The sequence below is a fragment of the Serinus canaria genome, chromosome 2, assembly GCF_022539315.1.
Source record: "Serinus canaria isolate serCan28SL12 chromosome 2, serCan2020, whole genome shotgun sequence".
Lineage (NCBI taxonomy): Eukaryota > Metazoa > Chordata > Aves > Passeriformes > Fringillidae > Serinus > Serinus canaria.
This window is the reverse complement of record NC_066315.1, coordinates 100,095,651-100,116,016: the sequence shown is the minus strand read 5'-3', so window position 1 is coordinate 100,116,016 and position 20,366 is coordinate 100,095,651. Positions and strand designations below refer to the sequence as shown.

The window sequence follows — 20,366 nt, the reverse complement described above, 5'->3', positions numbered from 1 at the left end:
TAAACAAGGATACTCATTACTACAGAGGCATGACACTTCACGTTTCTCCAGTAACAAAGTCAATCAAGATTCAGCAGCAGATGATACTCAGTGGTACTTGAGATATCACAGCAGTGAATTCTGTTTCTTGATTAACCATTACAAAGCATCAGTTTGCAAATGATCTGTTCTTGTGAGAACTGCCTTTCATGGCAGGAAGGATATTGCTCATTGAAATGAAGGAAATAACCAACATGATCTTTCCATACCACAAAAATTTCTGAGGACTTTAGCAAATACTTGTATTACTATGAAGGGCCAAAGGCCCAGCCCAGATCCCAGGGATCAAAACCAGAAAGGGGGCCATGCAAAGATCCTAACTTCACTTCTCTGTGTTCAACATGGGCTTGCAAAACCAGCAGCATACCTCAGTGTAGACAATGGCAGTCATCCAGAAGCGTTTGCTTGGCCGAGGAACAGACAGCATGGCCCACAGGAATATCAGGATGGGAAGCACCAGGGTTATCATGGAGGCAGAGATCATGTGGTTAAGGATGATCACAAAATAGCACACCATTTCTGACCGGGCCACCAGCGTATTGTACAGGGCATAAATAAGGAGCAAGACTCGAGGCTGACCAACATAGAACTTCTCTGACTCCTCCAACTCGTCATCATGAAACATCCTGTGAGGAGCAGAGTACCACAAATGAACTGAATATGAACTTCACAAGAGCTGCTTTCAAATTGCTAGTATTTTTCATTTTGAAAAGTATTAAAATCTGCTGCTCAGTCCAATGGAAGAAAAAAAAAAAAAAAGGGGGGGACTTTGGTATGATAACCAAATAGCCTGATTCTAAGCTCAGAAAACAAGAATTTCAGAAAAAATAACTAGAAGCACTGTTCTGATGGTTTTTAATTTATTCAGAAAGAGAATCAGCCTGGCCTAAGCATTACAAACATGGCTTCTAAAAACACAGCTTTCCTACAGCTGCCCAACCAACATATCTCATGCAAATCACCCAATACTGGTGTGGATTCACATCCCATTTATCAGCACAGATAGGAGTTTAGAGAAAAACCAGAGGTACATCACCAGATCTATGTTTTGAATTGTCCAGGGGCACAAGATTAGAACATAAAAAATACCCATGGGCATTAGATGTGTCCAATCTTCTATTTATGCGACTCAAATAAATATAAATGGCAGTGACTTTTATATACATTCATAATTCTCTCTGCTTTTCGTAAAGTTTCTTGGCCTAAGAAGGGATCTTACTGAAAAGCAAAAATTGCTACAGAAAACCAGAAGACGAGACACTGCATCTGACAAAGTCAGATCTATACACCTTCTCTCTTTGGGTGCAGGCAGGCTGAAAGGGAGTTCTGTGGTTTACGATTTTGCCCCTGCTTTTGGGGAAGACCTCTCCAACTATGTCAGGCCAGAGAGCAGCTGAAGATGTGCAGTGGCACCATCCCCACCTCAATGCTGGTTGTGCCAGTGAGCACAGTGTCTAAGGGGCAAAGAAGGGAACATCCTCTCCCTTATGAAAGCACCTAGCAAGATGGTGTCCCTCCATAACCCTCAGCTCCCACTGGCTTGAACAAAAACTGCCAAAGGCCAGAGTTTCCCTTTCAGTAATCCAAAATAATTAAAGGAGAAACATCTTCCCAGATAGCCCAGGAGGAAACTCATTTGAAATCACAGCTGCCTGGAGAAGAGAAGCCCTATCCACAAAGAATATTTAGAAAAGCCCTTGACCCCAAGACAATTGCAGCACAGAAATTCAATGCTAATCAGAATGATTAAATATGGCATCTAGGAAGAAAGCAGAGATTCCTTCCAAGATGAGTTTGAGTCACTTTAGAAATCTCTAATTAGAACAACTGCACAGGAAATGAGCTTCTTCCCTTAAACTAAACTTAGCACAAGATCTGCATCACAATTTGTAGGCTAGTTCTGAAACAAAACCCCAAAGTAATTAACAAAATTTTACACACTGTGATCAATAATTTTTCCTGGTTGAGGATTCTTACTTGTTCAGGAGCAGCTCACTAGCTGTCAGTTCGTGCGTCAGTGGGGGCAGAATCCTGTCGAGTTTGTCTGTCCGACTGTCGTCCGGGCTCACCATCATGAGGCTCTTCCCAGCTGAGTCATCTGGGGAGCCAAAGGGAAGGTGCTCAAAGCTGACAGCTTTGCTATAGGAAGGTGGAGCTTCTGCATTGCTGTCCACTGTGGAGTACAATGGCACATCGGTATCAGGAGTATATGCAGCTCCTTCTGAATCCAGGCTATAATCTTCCACCTCCTCCTCCTCCAACCTTGATGCAGAATGAGCTCCTTCTTCCTCATGCTCCCCTTCTACCTCCTCAATGGTTTCTGTGGTCCCCTGACGGGAATAGAGCATGGTGACCTGCGTGGGTTCACTGTTGGAGATGGATGAAGAGAGTCAGCTGAGTTTTAAGAGACTTATGATCAAGAAAAGTTTGTTAATAGTACCTTTATGCAGACAGCTGAGCCACCTCATTGCATTCCCAGGCCCTCAAAGCTCGTATGATCTGGTAGAAAAGACATCACCCTGATCTCCTCTAACACAGATGGAACATCTGGGTCCATCTGTTCCCTAAATGCCATCCCACTGAACTCACAGTGATTCACCCTCTTTTAGCACCAGTAAGGGGCAAATTAATATTATCAACAAGAGAAACTACCTCTCTGAAAGCAATATGAACATTTCTAAAGAGAGTCAACACTTGCTATTATATATTTAAGACATGCTCCATGGTGAAGGATAGGCAGCCATGGGACTCCTTCTAAACACAGTGCTTTTAGCAACCACTGTATGGGTGCAGTACACAACTGGGACATGAACTGAACACACACATGTCAACTCTGATTCAAATAAAAGAAGATGTAACTTGCTAGCATGAAGAAATACAAACCAAATTACAAAACTGTTTCAGTAACAGGGTATCTTGCTTACCTTTAGATTGCCCTATGTTCTTCAATAGTCTTCCCTTTTACTTTACCTGCCTGCTTTACTTCTGCATGTACCAATTTCTGGATTGAGCTCTCTGGTGGGCTCTGATCAGTTCTTTGCTTGATTCACCTTCCTTACTCTTGGCTTGGCATAGACTCATAGAATGGTTTGGGTATGAAAGCACCTCAGAGACCATCTACTTCCAGCTCCTCTGTCATGGGCAGGGACACCTCCCACTTGCTCAGAACCCCATCCAACCTGAACTTGAACAGGGATGCATCATCCATAATTTCTCTGAGCAACCTGTTCCAGTGTCTCACCACCCTCTGAATAAATAACTTCTTCCTAATACCTAATCTAAACTTGCCCTCTTTTAATGTAAAGCCATTTCCCCATGCCCTATCACTCCATATCCTGTAAAAAGTCCCTCTCCCACTCTCTTGTAGCCATCCTATAAATACCAGAAGTTCATTCTGTGGTTTCCCTGGAACCTTTTCTTCTCTGGCATGAACAGCTCTCTCAGCCTGTCTCCATGGGAGGGGTGCTCCAGCCCTCTGATTACATTTGTGGCCCTCCATCTCAAGTATTTTTTTACCTCTCCCCTCTCCCTTCTCTCTCTTTTTAGTCTCATTCCACTCCTTCTCCACAGGTTAGACAACAGGCACCAATTCAGTGTCTTTGTTGGCTGCATATTCCTGTATCTCAACAGAGACAAAACAAGATTTCACATAGCTCCTATGAGATTAATGGGGCCATATTTTCACATAAACTATAATCTTTTAGAGAAAACTAGCATTAGCAAAGCCATCTGGCACTACCATCTTCTGCCAAAATTAAAAATTAAGTTTTCTTTTTTTTTTCTTTTACACTGCTTCCAAACTTATTGTGGCTATGTTAGGTCATGTTATTTATAGCAGAGTTTTAATTAGACCATGTAACACTTATGATGATGTGTGTTTGGATGATTCACAGTAGCACTCATACTGGATAAAATGCACAAATTCAGAGAATGCCACAAGTTCAAAAAGGATTGACTCAAAAATTTGTCAAACACTTTCAAAACTGAAAAAAAATGATGCAAAATTACATAAAATTTCAGATTTATAATATTTATTAAATTATTGAAACACTGCTTCCCAATGTCATGTAAATCCTTGGGTTTTACCTGCTAAAAAGTGAAAGAACAGTTCTGAACAGTTCATTCTCTTGCACTGGATATTAACATTATTTGCTTTTTTGTCATAGCTATTTTTCCTTTCTTAATTACAATACCTTACTGTAAATCAATGGTAAAGTAATCAGAACATATTTCAAAATCTTTCCTGTGTGGAGAAAAATAAAAATTGAAAAACTGGCACAATGGTGCCTTAGTTTCTAAAATTACACATCTCAGTCCATATTTAGGGTAACTGATTAGCTGAGAAACTTAACTTCCAGCTTCCAATTTAAGAACAAGCACTGACTCAGTAACTCTGAAAATAAAACACTTTTTTAGCTGAATAAATACAGACCTTAGCCTGTTTTTATACAGTCAGCGTAATGTTGTGGAACAATGTTAAAAAATACATTAACTGAGGATGAGAAAAACCCCAAAAACCAGAACAAGAAGTGAAACAGCAAATGAATCCTAGATTATGACCCTGACTTCAAATCTCAGACTGTGCCACAAGACAGGAGGGAGTAAAGCTTCCTGTAACCATGCAAACCACTCTGCACACCACGTGTCTGCAAACACAGGCCCGTGTACACTGCAGTCAGAATAATGGTATGGGTAAAGGAGTGAACAAAGCATGCATGAGTTAAGCACCTTGACACTATACTGCCACTGTCAGCTGATGAGGAGGACATATCCATGCTCTGCATTTTACGAAGCCTAGGTCGAGCGCGCTCACTTGTTTTAGGAACAGAGTCTGGTCCATCTAAATCATCAAGGGTTGACTGCCTTGAGAACAGCATGGTTGCTTCAGTGTAGCAGCTACAGCAGCGCAAACAGTTACAGAGACAGTGTTAAATACAAATGGTGATATGGTACACATGGTTCAGTAAACAAATATGCTCGCCATGCAGCTAAACACTGACACAGAGGAAAAAGATTCAGAGAGAAGATAAGGATTTGCTTAGAGTCACTATGGAAACACATTTCTATGCACAGGTTAGTCATGGTCATTTCATATAGGAGCTATAGAAGGACATCTATTCACTATTCAAGCAGATATGGAACCAACATAGTGCTCTACATACTTTCCAGGGGAACAGAACTACATATGTGAGCAGGTTTTATTTTGTTTGTTTACCCCTGAAATTTCCAGATTCCACAAGGATGTTTTGGGAAGGGACCTCCTCTGTACAAATTCTGTTTTATTTTTGACATCCTGTGCTGAACCTTTTTACACAGGTACAAGCCAATTTCTTAAAAGAGCCCTTAAAACAGTATGAGTAAGCTCATACTCCACAAATAGAAAAATAGCTGTCAGACATTGGCTAATCCTCTTTCCAAACCAAAGAGCCAAATCGGATATGTCACTTAGCCAGTAAATGCATGTCAAATATAACCTGCTCTGCATGGGATGGCTTTTATTTTGATATTTACTAGGAAGCCCTGGTGATTCTTTCCAGAAGATTTAATTTATTTCAATCACAGCTTAAAAGTATTTCAAAATTGGTAACATGCACATCTTGAAATAAAGAACAGACATAATAAACCCTTATCTCCTTTCACTTATCAAATACAACATGACACCAGAGACATACACAATACATTGAGCATTCATGTGTAACTGGAGAAAAGAAGAACTGGATGAGTTATGAGAAAGAAAGTATATAATTAAATACAAGCATTTAACAGAGCAACAGGAAAGAAGCAAATACATTAATGACATATGGTAGGTAAAAAGATTATTTCTCCTGTAAAAATCTTTGACAAACACAGATGTCGATGAAAAGAGTTGAGTGTTCTGATGTTTTACCACATGCAGTGACCTGCCTGAGTCTCTCAGATACAATGAAAGAGGAAAAGACCCCAATATTCAGCATTTACACTCTACTTTTCTTCTTTTGACTCCATTTGTATTACACCTGAGCTGTGGCAGCAGGGGATTTGCTTCCTTGGCAAGCATGATGTTTGTCCAGGGGCACAGAGAATTGGGAAAGAGGTCAGAAAGGAGGGGCAATGTCGTTTTCCAGATTCCTTTGGTCTTGCAGGTTTGAAGTGAGGAAAAAAATCTGCTGGCATGAAGGTACAGTCTGCAACTAATGACTTTAGAAAAATGGGAAGGAAAAAGCAAAAATATGTGGAGAGAAGAAGCAGTTATTCTTAGGCCTACTCTCACTGATGATCTTTTTTGACAGAATGGCTTTTTTGACTGAGGCTAAAAGCACACCTTGGCCTGTGAACAGAAGAAAAGAATCACCAAAATACCAAAGGTATTGTGAAATATTTTCCTTAAGAACTGCCTCAATGGCAGGGGCACCTCTGTCCCACCAGTTCACTTGGCCCAAACCCCTTCCAAGGGGTTTGCCACTTCATTATTTCTGTGTGCACAAAGGCACACAAGGTCCTCCAGACTAAACCTGGAGGGCTGTCTGGTGTATGGTATATGGCTGCACGGTGTATGGTTTATGACAGGGGACCAGGGGGTCTGCCCTGGAGGTGTGATTCAGCACCTTAGGAGTTCAGCTGAAGCTTGGTGTTACTAACCTGGAGGGCTCTTGAGGGAGGAGGTTTCCCTCTGCACCTACAAACATGGGATATAGCCAAGCTGCTCTATCAGTGAGGCTTTGGTGCTAAAATATGGGAAGATGGTAGCAAGCAGACAGTACAGTTTTGCAGGTGACCTTTCTATGTGCTACATTGTTTTATGCATGTGTCATTTTAGATCTCAAGGGCTGAGTTTATTCTTTTGAAGGGCAGCACCTAATAAAAAGGTGTTGAAGGATTTTAAATGCAGACATAGTTCAAGGGGAACTGTCCAAGGCACTCAAGGAGAGCAGCTATTTATGTTCACATGCCCACTCATATATTTTCAATGGAAGAAACATGCCAGCTGCCCTCCCAAGCATGACAGCTCTGACCTCGCTCCCAGAAAAATCAAAGGAAAAGCATCTATTAATCCCAACAGATAAAAAACATTTGTCCAGACAAGGACCTGCAACATTTGGTTTAAAGCTGTTTTAAAAGAAGAATGAATCACCAGAGTAATTACTGACTGAGCAGCTGCACTCTATCCTGAAATATCAGGAGATGTGTGTGAGTTGTCACCTATAGCGTGTATTCTTTATGTGCTTTAGGAGCATGCTTCCAAATGTGGAAGAAATGAGAACACCAACAAAGTGAAGAGATTCACACTGAGCAAAGCTGATGTTGACACAAGTCATTGCCTATGACATAAATTTGATCCAAGCATATCTTCCTAAGTGATTTTTCAAATTTGTCTTGGAGACCTTGAAAGCATTAGCTTCTTAAAATCATTCAATGATTACATATTTGAAATTGAATGCTCATTAAAAGTCCCACGTTCAAACATTTTATATGAAGTTGATCAGGTACCCATTTTAGATAGAGATACATATATAGCAGAGATGTTTTTATCCTCAGTGAGTAGGAAATTTTCAAGCTTATGACTTCCTTTTTGCTAAACAAATTTGCCCTTCACAAAGAGTTTTTCAGCTTAGTGAGTGGGTGAATTACATTTTTTTCTGTTTTTATGTTTTTTTGCTCTGTTCATGGGCTAATTACTGACTGGCATTATCTGTTTGTTATCTGTATTACTGCATTCTCCACGTCTCCAGGAAAAAAATCCCAATCAATTCCTAACAATCACAGGCCTAAATTGGACTTTGATCCAGCCCAAACAGGAGTTCTCCTTTCATCCTTCCTTCTGCCTCCCTAGGCAAAATTACTCCTCCAGTACCCCCTGCCTCAAGCCCTATTCTCCCCTCTAGTGAGGGAAGCACAGATAAAAGGTGGTGCTCTTAAACACTGTGACAGGGATTGCCTCCTTCAGCTCCTATAAAAGTCTACACAAAGGCGGAGTGAGGAACTGAAATTGTTATTGTCATTGGCAAAAATGAACACAAACTGAACTGGATACTAAACCTTAGATAACCTGAAATCTGACTTAGGACCTGTGTGTAGCTGCTATTACATAATTGTAGGCAAAGCCCCAGAAAGGCAGCCAAGTAGTTATGGTAAGTTCCCTATCATCTTACTGAAATTCACAGTTTTTTAACTAATAAACAGGTCATCAGTCAAGTGGAAACAAACTGCAGTAAATGCTCTGCCATTCTAGATCCCAGTCCCTTCTGGTGGTGTTCCTCAAAGAGCTTGGTAAAGGAACAGAGTCAGTCCCTTCTCCTGGCCCATAGGAACTTTGTGCTTTGCCTGTAGGGTACATGAGAGTACCTTTACATAAAGAGAAACCAAACAAATACCTATGAATACCTCATGGTCTCTACTGTGTAGAGAAATGACTGAGAATAAATGACAGCCCTACTAAAAGGAAAAAAACCCACTAAGGACCCTCTACATAAGTCCTTTCAGAGCTTTAACCAGGCTAAGAACAGCATCCCTCAATTAGACTTATGAGGGTCAGCCCCTCATGAAGAAATTTTTTCACTTTACAAAAATTTACAGTTCCTGCAGCTGATCAGGAGGGTTTTTCTCTTTAAATATCCAGTGTTTACCTGCAGTAATTCCTATCCTGAGCACTGAGGATTATGTCTTATTATAATGGAATACCTTCTGTGCTTCAGCATTCCTGTGTGCTTACAGACTTGTTCAGGGACCTAATGTCCCCTACAGAATTTTGCACTACAGAATTTTAGTAGTGCAACCAAAGGATAACCAGAACAGAAACCCTCTGCCCCTTCCAGAAGTTTTCCAATGCAACATGAGATCCACAATCACAAGGATGCTTTCGATTTAATTAGTCACTTCTACATTTACTGTAAATCATTACTTTAATATACAAACTGCCACATGCTCTTGTTTGGGCAATTAAAAAAAATCAATCAATAAACTCATAAGAAGTTTAAAACATTTCACCTTTCTGAAAGGCAACATAGGCACTTCTGTAATTGTTTGAAGAGATATGCAAGAGTGCCCCAACAGACAGATGGCATTATCATTCAATCAACAGACTCATTATTACTTCCTCTATTATTACAGCAGATGTCCACAATTTGCAATACTCAGTGCAAGAATATTTGATTGTTCATTACCAGAAAGAGAATTTGAGATTAGAGAAATCAGTCATAACTCTGCCTTTGCTATTCCTTTGTTTATAAACCCTGTGACACCTTCAAAGGAAATGGAGATGACAGAAACCCATGTGAAAGATTTAACTTTTTCTGTTGCAAACATCACCACAGAATCACTGAATTCTTTGAATTGGAAGAGATTTTAAATGTGCAATTGTGCTTAAAGCAGGGTGAATAATGGATGCTTATTTTAAAAAAACCCAAACAAACAACAAAACACAAGTTGAGCTCAACACTGGATACCATCTCATTGAAGAGGCAGAATTAAAATGACAAGATTTGTTTTTCTATTTAATAAATAATTTTGGAATTGGCTTCCTTTTGTTTATGGTTTAAGTTCCTGCTAATGATTGCATAGTAATTATAACTTCTCTCTGTAGTAAACAATGTGACCAAAAACTATTTAATGAAAGCAGGATTGATATTACTACTCATTCTTTAGGTGAGACTGAACTTTGTGGAGTTAAAATCTGCACAGCAGATATCAAAGTGGGTCCAAGTGAGCTGGCAACAGAATTTGGCTTTACATTTTTCTCACATCATCTGACTCCTGTAAAACTTTGAGACAAAACACAAAGGTGTTGCTCAGTTGGGCAACAAGCCACTGAGAAAGATTTGCTCAGATCTGGTGTTTTTACTGGAATGAACCTCTCAAAGGCCAGTGCTCACTGAAGAGCAATTTGTGGATATTTTGTTGAACCATAATACAGGCACTCTCTTTTCAATACTATCAGAAAGGAAGACAAACCCCATTATTTTCAGTCTGCTGACATCTACCCATATATCATTAGTAAAAGTTATGCATAATTTACTGTACACAGAAGTTTCTGAGTTTGCTGGGAGTATCAAACACAATGTGATATTGCCACGGCTCACAGAAGAGCAGAACACAGAAGGCCAGGGATTATGAAACAGCTGGATTTCCAAAGCCCTCCCTTCTCCCCCTCATGTTATAGAAATTCTGCAGTATGGTAGAAGTCAAGAACTCCAGGGACATGGTGGGAACAGACTGCCTCTGTAAGAGAGGGAAGTGAATGTGTGTGCCTCTGTGTGCATGGAACAGCAGGAGCAGGCAGTAATTTTGGCAAAGGACTTGACAGCATCCGTTTTCAGAAAAGAATGAGGAAGGTGGTTTTCCTGAACTAGTTTGGGTATTTGATTAACAAACATGTAGCTCTGCTGGACTGTAATCATGGCAGCTGGGAAACCAGGCTCTTCAGATGCTTTCTGCCCTGTGGGTACGAGAGGGGATTTTGCAGAATCTCTTTCAATGCAAAGCCTTTTCTGATTTGTGGACAACAGACAACAATTTATTCTACTAAGACAAAATCACCATGAATGATCCCTTCCCAAATTATATGCCTGAAATCCTAAACCATTATCACAGAAGCATCCTCAGCACCTCTTAAGTTCCATTTCTTTTCACAAGGAACAGAATGTCAATGCCATTGACTCCTAACTCAAGGGGAAACTAAAAGCAGTGGGGCAGTCATGCAGAGGAAAAGAAGTTAAGCCAACAAGTGAGTCCACCACTATAAAGGAAAAGTAACATACAGTAATTTTCACTATTAAGATGGCATGGACAAATCAAAAAGAATTCAACATTGATTAGAGAGTTAATCAGTACTTAGACAATATCTAATATTACACCTACTGTATGATCCCTCTGTCTTTTACAGAATAAAATTAAATCAATACCTGGAGATGCTGTCATGAGATGCTGCTGAATCTAAACTATCCATTCTTTCAGATGCTTGCAAACCAGAAGCTTGACTGGGATTTTTATCAATTTCATCTAGTCCTGACTCCTCAGAAAGTTTCATCATATGGTTCTGGTAATACAAATGGATGCTCTCCCGTGTTGGAACATTTCCCTGTGGAAGAGAGCAGAGGTAGACACACATGGCCAGGGGGAGGTGTATTCTTTGAGGAAGCAGTTTCTTCTGTCATTTGGCAAGTAACAGATTAAGGACTGTGCAAACACTTCCCTAGTTAGCAACTAGTTAGCACTTTCCTAGATAGCAAACTACAACCTTTTCCCAGAGCAAGTCATGTTTTGACTTAACCTACCATGGCCCGAAGTGTTTGGTTTTCAAGCAAAACTGGGGCAGCCCATGTGGTTTCAGGCTATATTTAGCCACCACAACTCTGCTGGATGGACTGTAGATCCTTCAGCATGGGAATGAGGAAGGGACTTCACCCATGACTCAATTTGCACTCCAGCAACTTTTGATGGATCTCTTTTAGATTGCTTTTCTGACTCTAGGAACAATTATTAGTGGCCAGTAGCAGAATTTTTAAACAGGAAAAAAAAGCCCAAGGAACAGCTCATGTGCAAACTGATCTAGACTTTAATTAGTATCCAAAAGTCAAAATTTATTAATGAATTATGGACACGGATGGAAATCCACGGAAAAAACCACTGAAGACCTTTACTCTTTCTCTGAAGCAAATTAATGAAAGGACAGTTTTATTAACTGTCAGGCTGGATCTGGGCACACAATCAAGTCTTTCTGGCTGTGATGTTGTAATCAGAATTCTAAAGGTGTATCATAAGAATAAAACTGAGAATTTTCTGTTCCTAGGCAGAAACATATCCAACTCATTCCACTAGTGGTTCCACAGTAGTTTTTCTAACTTATAATGAAGCCTTATGCAAGGACCTTTTCCACCTATCATAATAAAAGTAGTCTAAAACATTGCCTGTATTTCCTTTACTAATTTTAATAGTTTATTGTACTTCAGCTTTAATCCTTACAGTGTCCAAAGCTACAAGACTCAAAATACTCAAAATCTGATGTTTTGTGAAAAAAAAAATTAAAAAATCTTAAGAACAAAACTTGACTCTCAGGTTTTTAATCAGGTACGTTTGTGTACAAGCTGTGTTGCTTCTTCAGTGGTAAATGTTGGTGCCATTATGACCTCCTGAGTCTGAAACAATGGCACAAGTCACATTCTAGTTCCACTGCAGGCCTGGTGTAATGGAAAAGAGTTGTATCATCTACTTTCATTGGGAGATCTAAAGAAATGTCTAGTTACACTAACAACAATAATCTCTGCTAATAGGTTTTGCTAATATACAGCTAGCTTCTGGAGGATCACATAGCTCCATTCTCACTAAAGAAATGTATGCCTGTATGCTGTCAGTCATTTCCAGTGCAAGTTGATCTACAAGAAGTGTGAAATATGTAGACTGAGATGTTTTTTGAGCAGTTAAAAATGCCAGCCATTTTCTACCTTCTTGAATCTATTCTTCAAATAGACTCTTCTTCTCCCTTCAGAACCACACTAGACTACAGAAGTGTTTCAGCCAAAACCTTACATCAGCCTCTCAAAGAATTATCTTTCCCTTAATTTGTTATGTGTCCAGGTAATAAATCAAGTCATTTATTCTTTAAGGATTTATAAACCACCAAGCAGTAAAAAAAGTCCAGACTTATTTTTAAAATGCACATGTATGTGAGATTTTCATAATTTTCCTCCTCACTGCTGTGATCTGAAGAGAAAGCCTTTCGTTTTTCACTGAGCTGGAAATGGCATTAGCAGCCCAAAAAGGCTGAAGGCATTACCTTCTTAATCTCCCTGGTGAGCATGCAGCGCTCGATCCTGAGCACGGTGGAGATATCGATGTGTTCTCTGGAGATGGAGTTAAGCCAAGCTGTGAAACTGTCCAGCGTTGCCAGGAAAAGGACCCAAGTAAACTTCAAGATATTAAATATCCTCTTGATGATGTTATCTAAGGGAGAGCAAAAGCAACAGGGAATTAATGAACACAAGTATCTTTTATTTTACTTTTGCCTGGAACTAGATTAATTTTTCTTTTAACGTCTAATAATGGTAATCCAGGCTGTGAAACCCTGTCATACTAAGGAATCTTTGAAGATGGCTGGAGGCCTTTTGGCTGTCTGGACCATTTTCCTGGCTTATCATCTGGAATCCCTATTCCACCCTCTAAGTCCTTGGTCCTGCAACTGTTAGTCAAATAAACAGTTCCTGATTTTAGAGGGACACTGTATGCACAGGTCTGTGAAATGAAACCCAAGGATTTGGGCATCTTCTGAGAATATTAAATATCCCCAGGTCCTGTAATCTGAAAAAGTGCTCAATCAGTGTGTTGAGCTGAACCTCTTCAGTGTCTAATTACTTGTGAGTGTTTCTCTCTGCACAAACTTTGCCTTTTGTGCTTAAACCTTGCTAAGCTGAATTTTAAAGTCTGAACTACCTAAACAGTATTTGAAGCTGCTCTCTTATCACTTTGAATCACACCTTTGTGCATTTACTGTTTTCAAAGCCACTGTTTATCTAAGTAGGCTGCACTGTGCCATCAATGATCTCAGATCAACAAGCACAACTAGGACAAATAATAATTTATAAAACTTTATTCTTGCACCATTTTGGCAAAACAGTACAATTTACCATGACGATGGCTTATGGGTGTATACCAACAATAGTAGCTTTATTTTGCTCAGCACATGTGTCTCAAGTTAATTTCTCATTTCAGTAGTTCATTTGGCATTAATAATGGTATTTCTCAACCAAAAAGCAGCACTTTCACCTTATTTTTTATCCACTCACAAATTTAAACACCGCAGTAGAGTTCTCACATTATATTGCAAGTGTTCAAGGCCAGGCTGAATGGGGCTCTGAACAATCTGGTGTAGCAGAAGGTGCCTCTGCCCATGGCAGGAGGGTTGGAACCAGATGATCTTTAGGATCCCTCCCAACACAAGCCATTCTATGATTCCACGAATCTATGAAATACTGAAAAAATTCTTTTCAATAGCCAGTTCCAGAGCTAGCTGTCCCTGCTAGGTTCCAAAGCCCAGAGCACTGTGTGTAAAGACAAAATTTTGATTAAGCAGCCTAAGAAATAGTAGAAAACTGTCAATAATCTGCCATGCATGATGCTCTCAACAACATCACTTCTTAGCTGTACCACAAGATGGCACGCAAAACTCTGCAGAATGAGTGCACAGCTCCTTACAAAGACTGCAATAGGAAAGCTATAATAAAGTAAAAGATTTCCCTGGACAGGCAGAGTTGTTGCATGCACATTTATGTGGAGAGAAACTATGGGAAAAATTCATTAGAGGTACTTTCCTGCAAAGTGGGTGCTGAAGTAGTGCCTCCATTAACCTGAGCACTGCCATGGAGCTGGTCTGCTAGCACTGAGCAAAAGAGCATTTAGCACCCTTCACTTGGTCATATAATTATTTCAATAATATTATGCCTTTTTTTTTTCAGGCCTTTTCTATATCATTTAGAATTGGAGATATTTTTTTATTACCTATCCACTTAAATTTTATTCATTCAATGTGCAGGTCTGGAAGTTGAGGAAATCCTGCCATTAAAAACTAAATGTAAAGCTGTTTCTACTTCAAGGACCATCCATTACTTTTGAATTCCAGACAATATTATGAGTAGGTGAAAAGAGAACAGCACACATACACAAAAATATATAGCATATGATCTTTTTTAGCCCACACTCTTCCTCTCCAATATGGAAATTGTGCTATTGCCTTCAGGAGAAGCCACTGCTCTCAGGGTAATTTTTTTTTTATTGACCACCACTGGCCTGGCATAGTCTCACCATGGTGCCAGGTACTTCCAGTCTAATCTGAAAGGTCGTTTTTCTTCCTGGGATGGAGGTGTCTTAGCATACCTTTTTAATGACACTGCAGCTGTTCTGGCACCTTTGCTGTTCCTCAAAGTTTTTTAAAAAATAATCTTTTGGGGATCAATTGCATCTAAACATCTTCAAAAAGAGAAACAAATACTTTGTGCAGAGAAAGCTTCTCTCTGCCTGAGAGTGTCAGATAGGATTCAATCTAAGGTCACTAATGATACTAATGATTAAATAATGATTTATTACCAATTACTGGCTAATTTTTCTGGTCATTTTCTTTAACAAATTTTACCTAGGAACAGTCAAAGTATTTCAACAAAAATATAAAGCACTTTAAATTTATTATTTCCAATATAAATTAATTATAAACCTCCATCTTTTTCCCCTAACTTCTGTGTAGCACCAAAACTATATCCCTAGAGATGCATTTGTGTGATTTACTTCAGTGTTTTTAGACAGATAGCTGCATTGCCAGTAAGTAGCAAATAAAAAACCGACCAATCTCCCCCTCCCCCCCAGTTCTCATAGCAATGCAGCCCATTTATTTGAGACCACTGCCCTTGTGAGATATAAATTATAACTCCCACATCCTTTTAGCCTCTTCCCCCTGTAAGTCACTCAGGGACACAATTTGAACTGGAACTGTGAGAAACAATTTTATATAGAGAAGAAAAGTAGATTTTGATGATAAAGTCTCACTGAAGGTAAGCCATGATGAAGATTTACTTAAGAGGAGAGTCTGTTTTCTTCTTTTACTCCAGTTAGAAACAAGGAGCCAAGCTTGGATTTATTATCTATTAAATTTCTTTGTAAGAAAAATCTGAATGTGGGCAAGATCCTGAAAACTGCTGGCATTTCTTCTGTTGTACAGAACTGCCCTAAGTCTGATTTTGAATGAGAACGTGTAAGATCAGGAACATGTAATGTTTTTAGAGGTGATTACTGTGCCTGGCTGAATGGATAAGTACTAAGCAAAGCATTATACTAACCTTGCTAAAACACCCTCAAAATCAAAGGAGATTTTAAGACAGGGCTGTGCGCAGTCAGGTCTAGAATCTTAGCTTAAGTTGTTCTGTAAGTAAAATACACAGCAGTGATCAAGTCTGAGCTGGCAAGTGTATTTGCTAAAGTATTTAGAGAGTGAGTGCAGTAGCTAATTATCCAGAACTAGAAGCTCCTATGCTCAAGGCTTGTAAATCTTACAATAGAAAATGTGATAGTAGTTAGGAAGCTGTTCCTGCATCCGTCAGAGTGGATCACTGCAACGCTTTCTCTGTGCCAGGCCACTGGTCACAACTGCACTGGAACAGCACAGAAACCCTTGTTTTGCCTTTATACCTGGTCCATCTGATTTCTTCTTGACAGGTTCCTCCTCGCTGTCCTCACAGTCTGCATCATTGCCACCTCCTGCAAGCAAGGAGCAAAGCAGGGAGTGTCACACCTACAGAAGTGCTGGTGTAAATGCCATTCAAGCTAGAGAATGCCACAGCTACTAAGCAGTAGGGACTGGTTCCTCACCTACCACCATAACAGAAAGCACATTCCCATTTCCAAAGCACTCAAGGGAAGGGACAATCCTGTCAGTGAAGATGTTCATGGATGACCATCCCTCTCTTGTGATTTTCAGTGGTGTTTTCTTACTAGATAGGCTGCTGAGTGAGATCATCTGGTGGTGGAAACCCAAATACTTTCTCAATCACTCCTCAGCCACACTCAATAGCCTCACCTTCTGCTGACTCACATTTGAGCTCATTTCTTCATCTCCTGAAAAGGACAACCTGAGCAGTGCTCTGGTCTTTTCCTGCCTCTGGCCCACCAAACCTGAGGCAATTGAGTGGGACCTTCAGGCTGGCCTGAAGCAGCAGAGCTGTTTTGACAACACCACGTGCATTTATTGAGGCCTGTAGCCAAAGAGTATTGCAGAATCACAGGCAGAAATGAAGGACAAACAAGTGATCCTCCTTCTATCTAATGCCCAATAATTGCAGCTACAGTTTCAGTGGCAGAAGCCCAATTATAAAGTTCCTCCTTTTGACAGGTAAAGAGACCGAACAGAGAAAACATCCAGCTGATTCAGCCTGTATGGGTCCTTCTTTTGCCCACGCATACTGACCAGGAAAACTTTTGAATTTCTATTTTCTAGCTTAAAAATTGAGAAAAAGATATGTAAACCATTTATAAACTGGTGTTTTCTTCAGAGGCATGAATGATTTTACACTGCCACTAAAACCAAATCAACACTTGTATGTTTTCCTTTTGCTATCTGCTGAATTTACGTGTTTGTGGAAATTTGGGTTCCTCAGTGACTGCAACATGGAAAGTGGAAAACATTTCTGTATATTCTTCTTCATGTATCAACTCAAGCTTCTTTAGAGAACAATATAGGAAATATGGCCAAAATAAATAATATGTGGCTATTTAATGAATTTTTTTTTTACAGCTCCACCTGAACTACAGGTGTTTGGGAACTCCCTCAGGAAATAGTTCTTCAGCACCTTTCCCTGGGAATGCACATGACTTGACCATTGAAAAGAGTGACTTTGGTGAACTCTAGCCTGAACAGTAAGATAAACTTTTTTATGATATAAGGAAGTGAAATGGTAATGTCATTGCTCTGCCAAACACTTTGTTCGCACTCCTGTATTTTGGTAATATGCTATTAAGTTCCAGGTTATGTGCTTTATAAAGTTATGTCTTTACAAATTACTATTGCAAGTACTCCCACAAATGCTTTCACATAACTGATGTTTTCTGCAATGTGTTGAATCTTCCTACTCACCAAAAGTTCTGGGCATTTCTTGCAACTCCATGGAAATTACATATATCCCACCTTCCCCTGTACCTCCCTCAAAGTGGGCCATGCAGAACTAAAGAACATGGCTATGGCTGACCTTGCCATGGGTGGGTGCAGGAAAATAACACCAGCCAAAGTTAACTCATTTTTCTGTTCCTAGCCAGCACTGAGAGCACTTCTCTTCTAAATCTCATCTGCCTTTCACTAACAGGAACAACATTCAGCAGTTAATATTCTATTTTTTAAATGGAAAAGGTTGCCTACCATCCCCAGATCCTTTTCGCCTTCTCTTCTCTTTCGCAAAACTTTTCTTCTCTTTGCGCCTCTGTCGTAGAGCTGTTTTTGGGTCAGTTATCCAGGCTTGATAAACAAACTGGAAGGAAAAAACTCATTTATATCAAGGTTCCTCATGTTCTGAGAGTAAGCCATACAATAAACCACAAGCAGGACTATATAGTTTGAGTAAATGCATTCAGACCTGTGGGGGCAAGGAAATATTTTTCATCCCAAATCAAACACCTTCCCCACAGATCTGCTGAGTTTTCATATGCTATTTTGGTAAGTGTAAAGCCAAATGTGAAAATACTTGTGGGTGACCCAAGTTGCATTAGAACACACAAAAATTTATGCTCTGAACTTTGGGAATTAATACCTTTTTGTGCATATGGGCTACCTTGTCTGAATCTCTCAATTCTTCTACAGTATTTCTACTTTATCACATTACAGGCAAGATGCAGAGCAAAGAAAACTTGTAGAGAAAGTGCTGCAATCCACTAATTAAAACAACAAAAGATATAGAGATATCCCTGTACAGGTAAGTGCATTTTTCCCAGTTCAGGTATTTTTTCCCCTCTGTATGTCCCAGTGGAATGTTCATAGATTTCTTATCCATACATGGTCCCAACACTGACGCTCAGGAATTCCTCAGATTTCTTCCTGATTTTTACAATGCTGTTTCAGATAAGTCGCTTATGAATCCTTCTGCTACTGGTTTTCCAGTTGTAAAATGAAGACAGTAATACTTACCTATTTATCCAAGGTATTTTATGGGACAAAATTCTGCTCACAGCACTCAGCCAACAGTCTGTTGACCTGTATGACTGCATGAAGCATTGGAATTGGCCCAAAATACTTATAAATTATATAGTAGTGTGGGTAAAAACCCCCCACAAAGTAGGGAAAAAGGTGTTATTTTGCTCATTTAATGGTTTTCATTGAAAAATTGTAATTATCCTAAATGGTCTTCTATTTTTAAGCAACACAGGCCACTGGCAGAGACAGAGCAGGGAGGCACACAGATGCAGGCAAGAGGCTGAAAAAGCACAGTAACAAAACAGCTCTATCTAATTCACAGCAAAAACATGCAGACGATGACAACAACACACACATATCTCAGTGAAGCTGGAATTGCCCCTCGTAGGACAGAATGGTAAAATTTCTATTTGATTTCTTTATATTTTTAGAATTTTCCTATGCAAATAACTTTGGAACATTTAAAGTATTATTTAAAAACTGTTAAACTGATGTTAATTTAAAAGGGAAAAAGACTTTGTTTTGTTTTGTGAATGTATACAGCCATGGAGAGGAAATAATTTTGATACTGTTGAGAAGAAGATCCTCTTCCAAATCTCTCAAAATCAGTACTTTTAATTTTGTATGTTTGAGTTGTTCCAAACAAGCACCACATGAGAAAATGTGTGGGATCAGAGGCCCTGATTTACCTTTGCTTTGTAACAGGTGTTTTCTAATAAAGGTGACCTGGGGGAATGGTGAAACTGAAATGAGCTAACACCGTATTACTTTACTGAAGTAAGACACTGCCAACATCTTCTATTGTCATTTTACTGTGAAAGTGTACACTAGCCACAATTATAGTGTGAATAAAGAAATTAGAGCTCAGAGGCAGACTTGGAAGGGGGCATAAAATTAGAATTAATAAAGGGAATTTGATTTATAAGTTAAAAGTAACTACCTATGTTAAGCAGGGGGTATTTTAAGAGCATAGTGGTTGCATACTAGTCTAGATTTTTACCACTGCACAAACTTCCAGTTTAGTATTTTTTAGACTTTGGAGCTGGTACTCTCAATCTGTGACATTCACTCCTTGCAAAAGTCATGATACATATGGAGTGGAAAATGATACACAGTGCCCAAAGTAAGGAAATGCTAAATGTATTCAAGCAGGGCAAGAAAGAAGATGCACAAATCTTTTTTGTGAAGATTAAGGCCAGAAGGTGAAAGAGCTAAAAAGGGGTTTGGAGCAGAATGTGTGTTTAACAAACCTTTCACCAGCTTTCTGAGATCAATTACCACTGTGTCCATAAGATACATGCAACTTGATGTGACCATCTTGTAAACCAGGATCAAAAGAAAATAAGAATTTGGGTCTGCATTTTCTCTCTGGGGTTATGCGTAAAAAAAGGATAAACCACTTTGCTGGTGATTTGACCTCACCAAAGTTATGAAATGCATTGCATTTACTAGGAATGAGACTTCAGCTGTCATCATTTTTCTTATTAATTCATATAAGAGGAAAAATGCAGACAAGGACAGAGGTATATATACACTACATCAGGAACTATGGGTGGGTCACACACTGAGCATTTGCAAAATGTCAAGTACCTTTGCTGCTTTGATTAAATACTGAAGAATAGTTTTGGGTAGTTTAATGATAGACTTTGGCAAGGCTAAAATGGCTGAAGCAAATTTTCCAATAGCTCTCTATAAA

The 20,366-nt window shown here is 39.4% G+C and overlaps 1 protein-coding gene across 2 annotated transcripts in view; it reads right to left on the bottom strand.

Moving 5' to 3' along the window:
- Positions 1-20,366, bottom strand: part of PIEZO2 (piezo type mechanosensitive ion channel component 2) — a 288,278-nt gene that overhangs the window by 17,441 nt on the left and 250,471 nt on the right. For both annotated transcript variants that reach the window (XM_018908712.3, XM_030232978.2), the window contains 6 exons: positions 17,903-18,011; positions 16,183-16,251; positions 12,788-12,954; positions 10,917-11,092; positions 2,017-2,406; positions 407-665 (listed from right to left, as the gene is read on the bottom strand). In XM_018908712.3, coding sequence (XP_018764257.1) covers positions 407-665; positions 2,017-2,406; positions 10,917-11,092; positions 12,788-12,954; positions 16,183-16,251; positions 17,903-18,011 — 1,170 coding nt within the window. The remainder of the gene's footprint in view (positions 1-406; positions 666-2,016; positions 2,407-10,916; positions 11,093-12,787; positions 12,955-16,182; positions 16,252-17,902; positions 18,012-20,366) is intronic.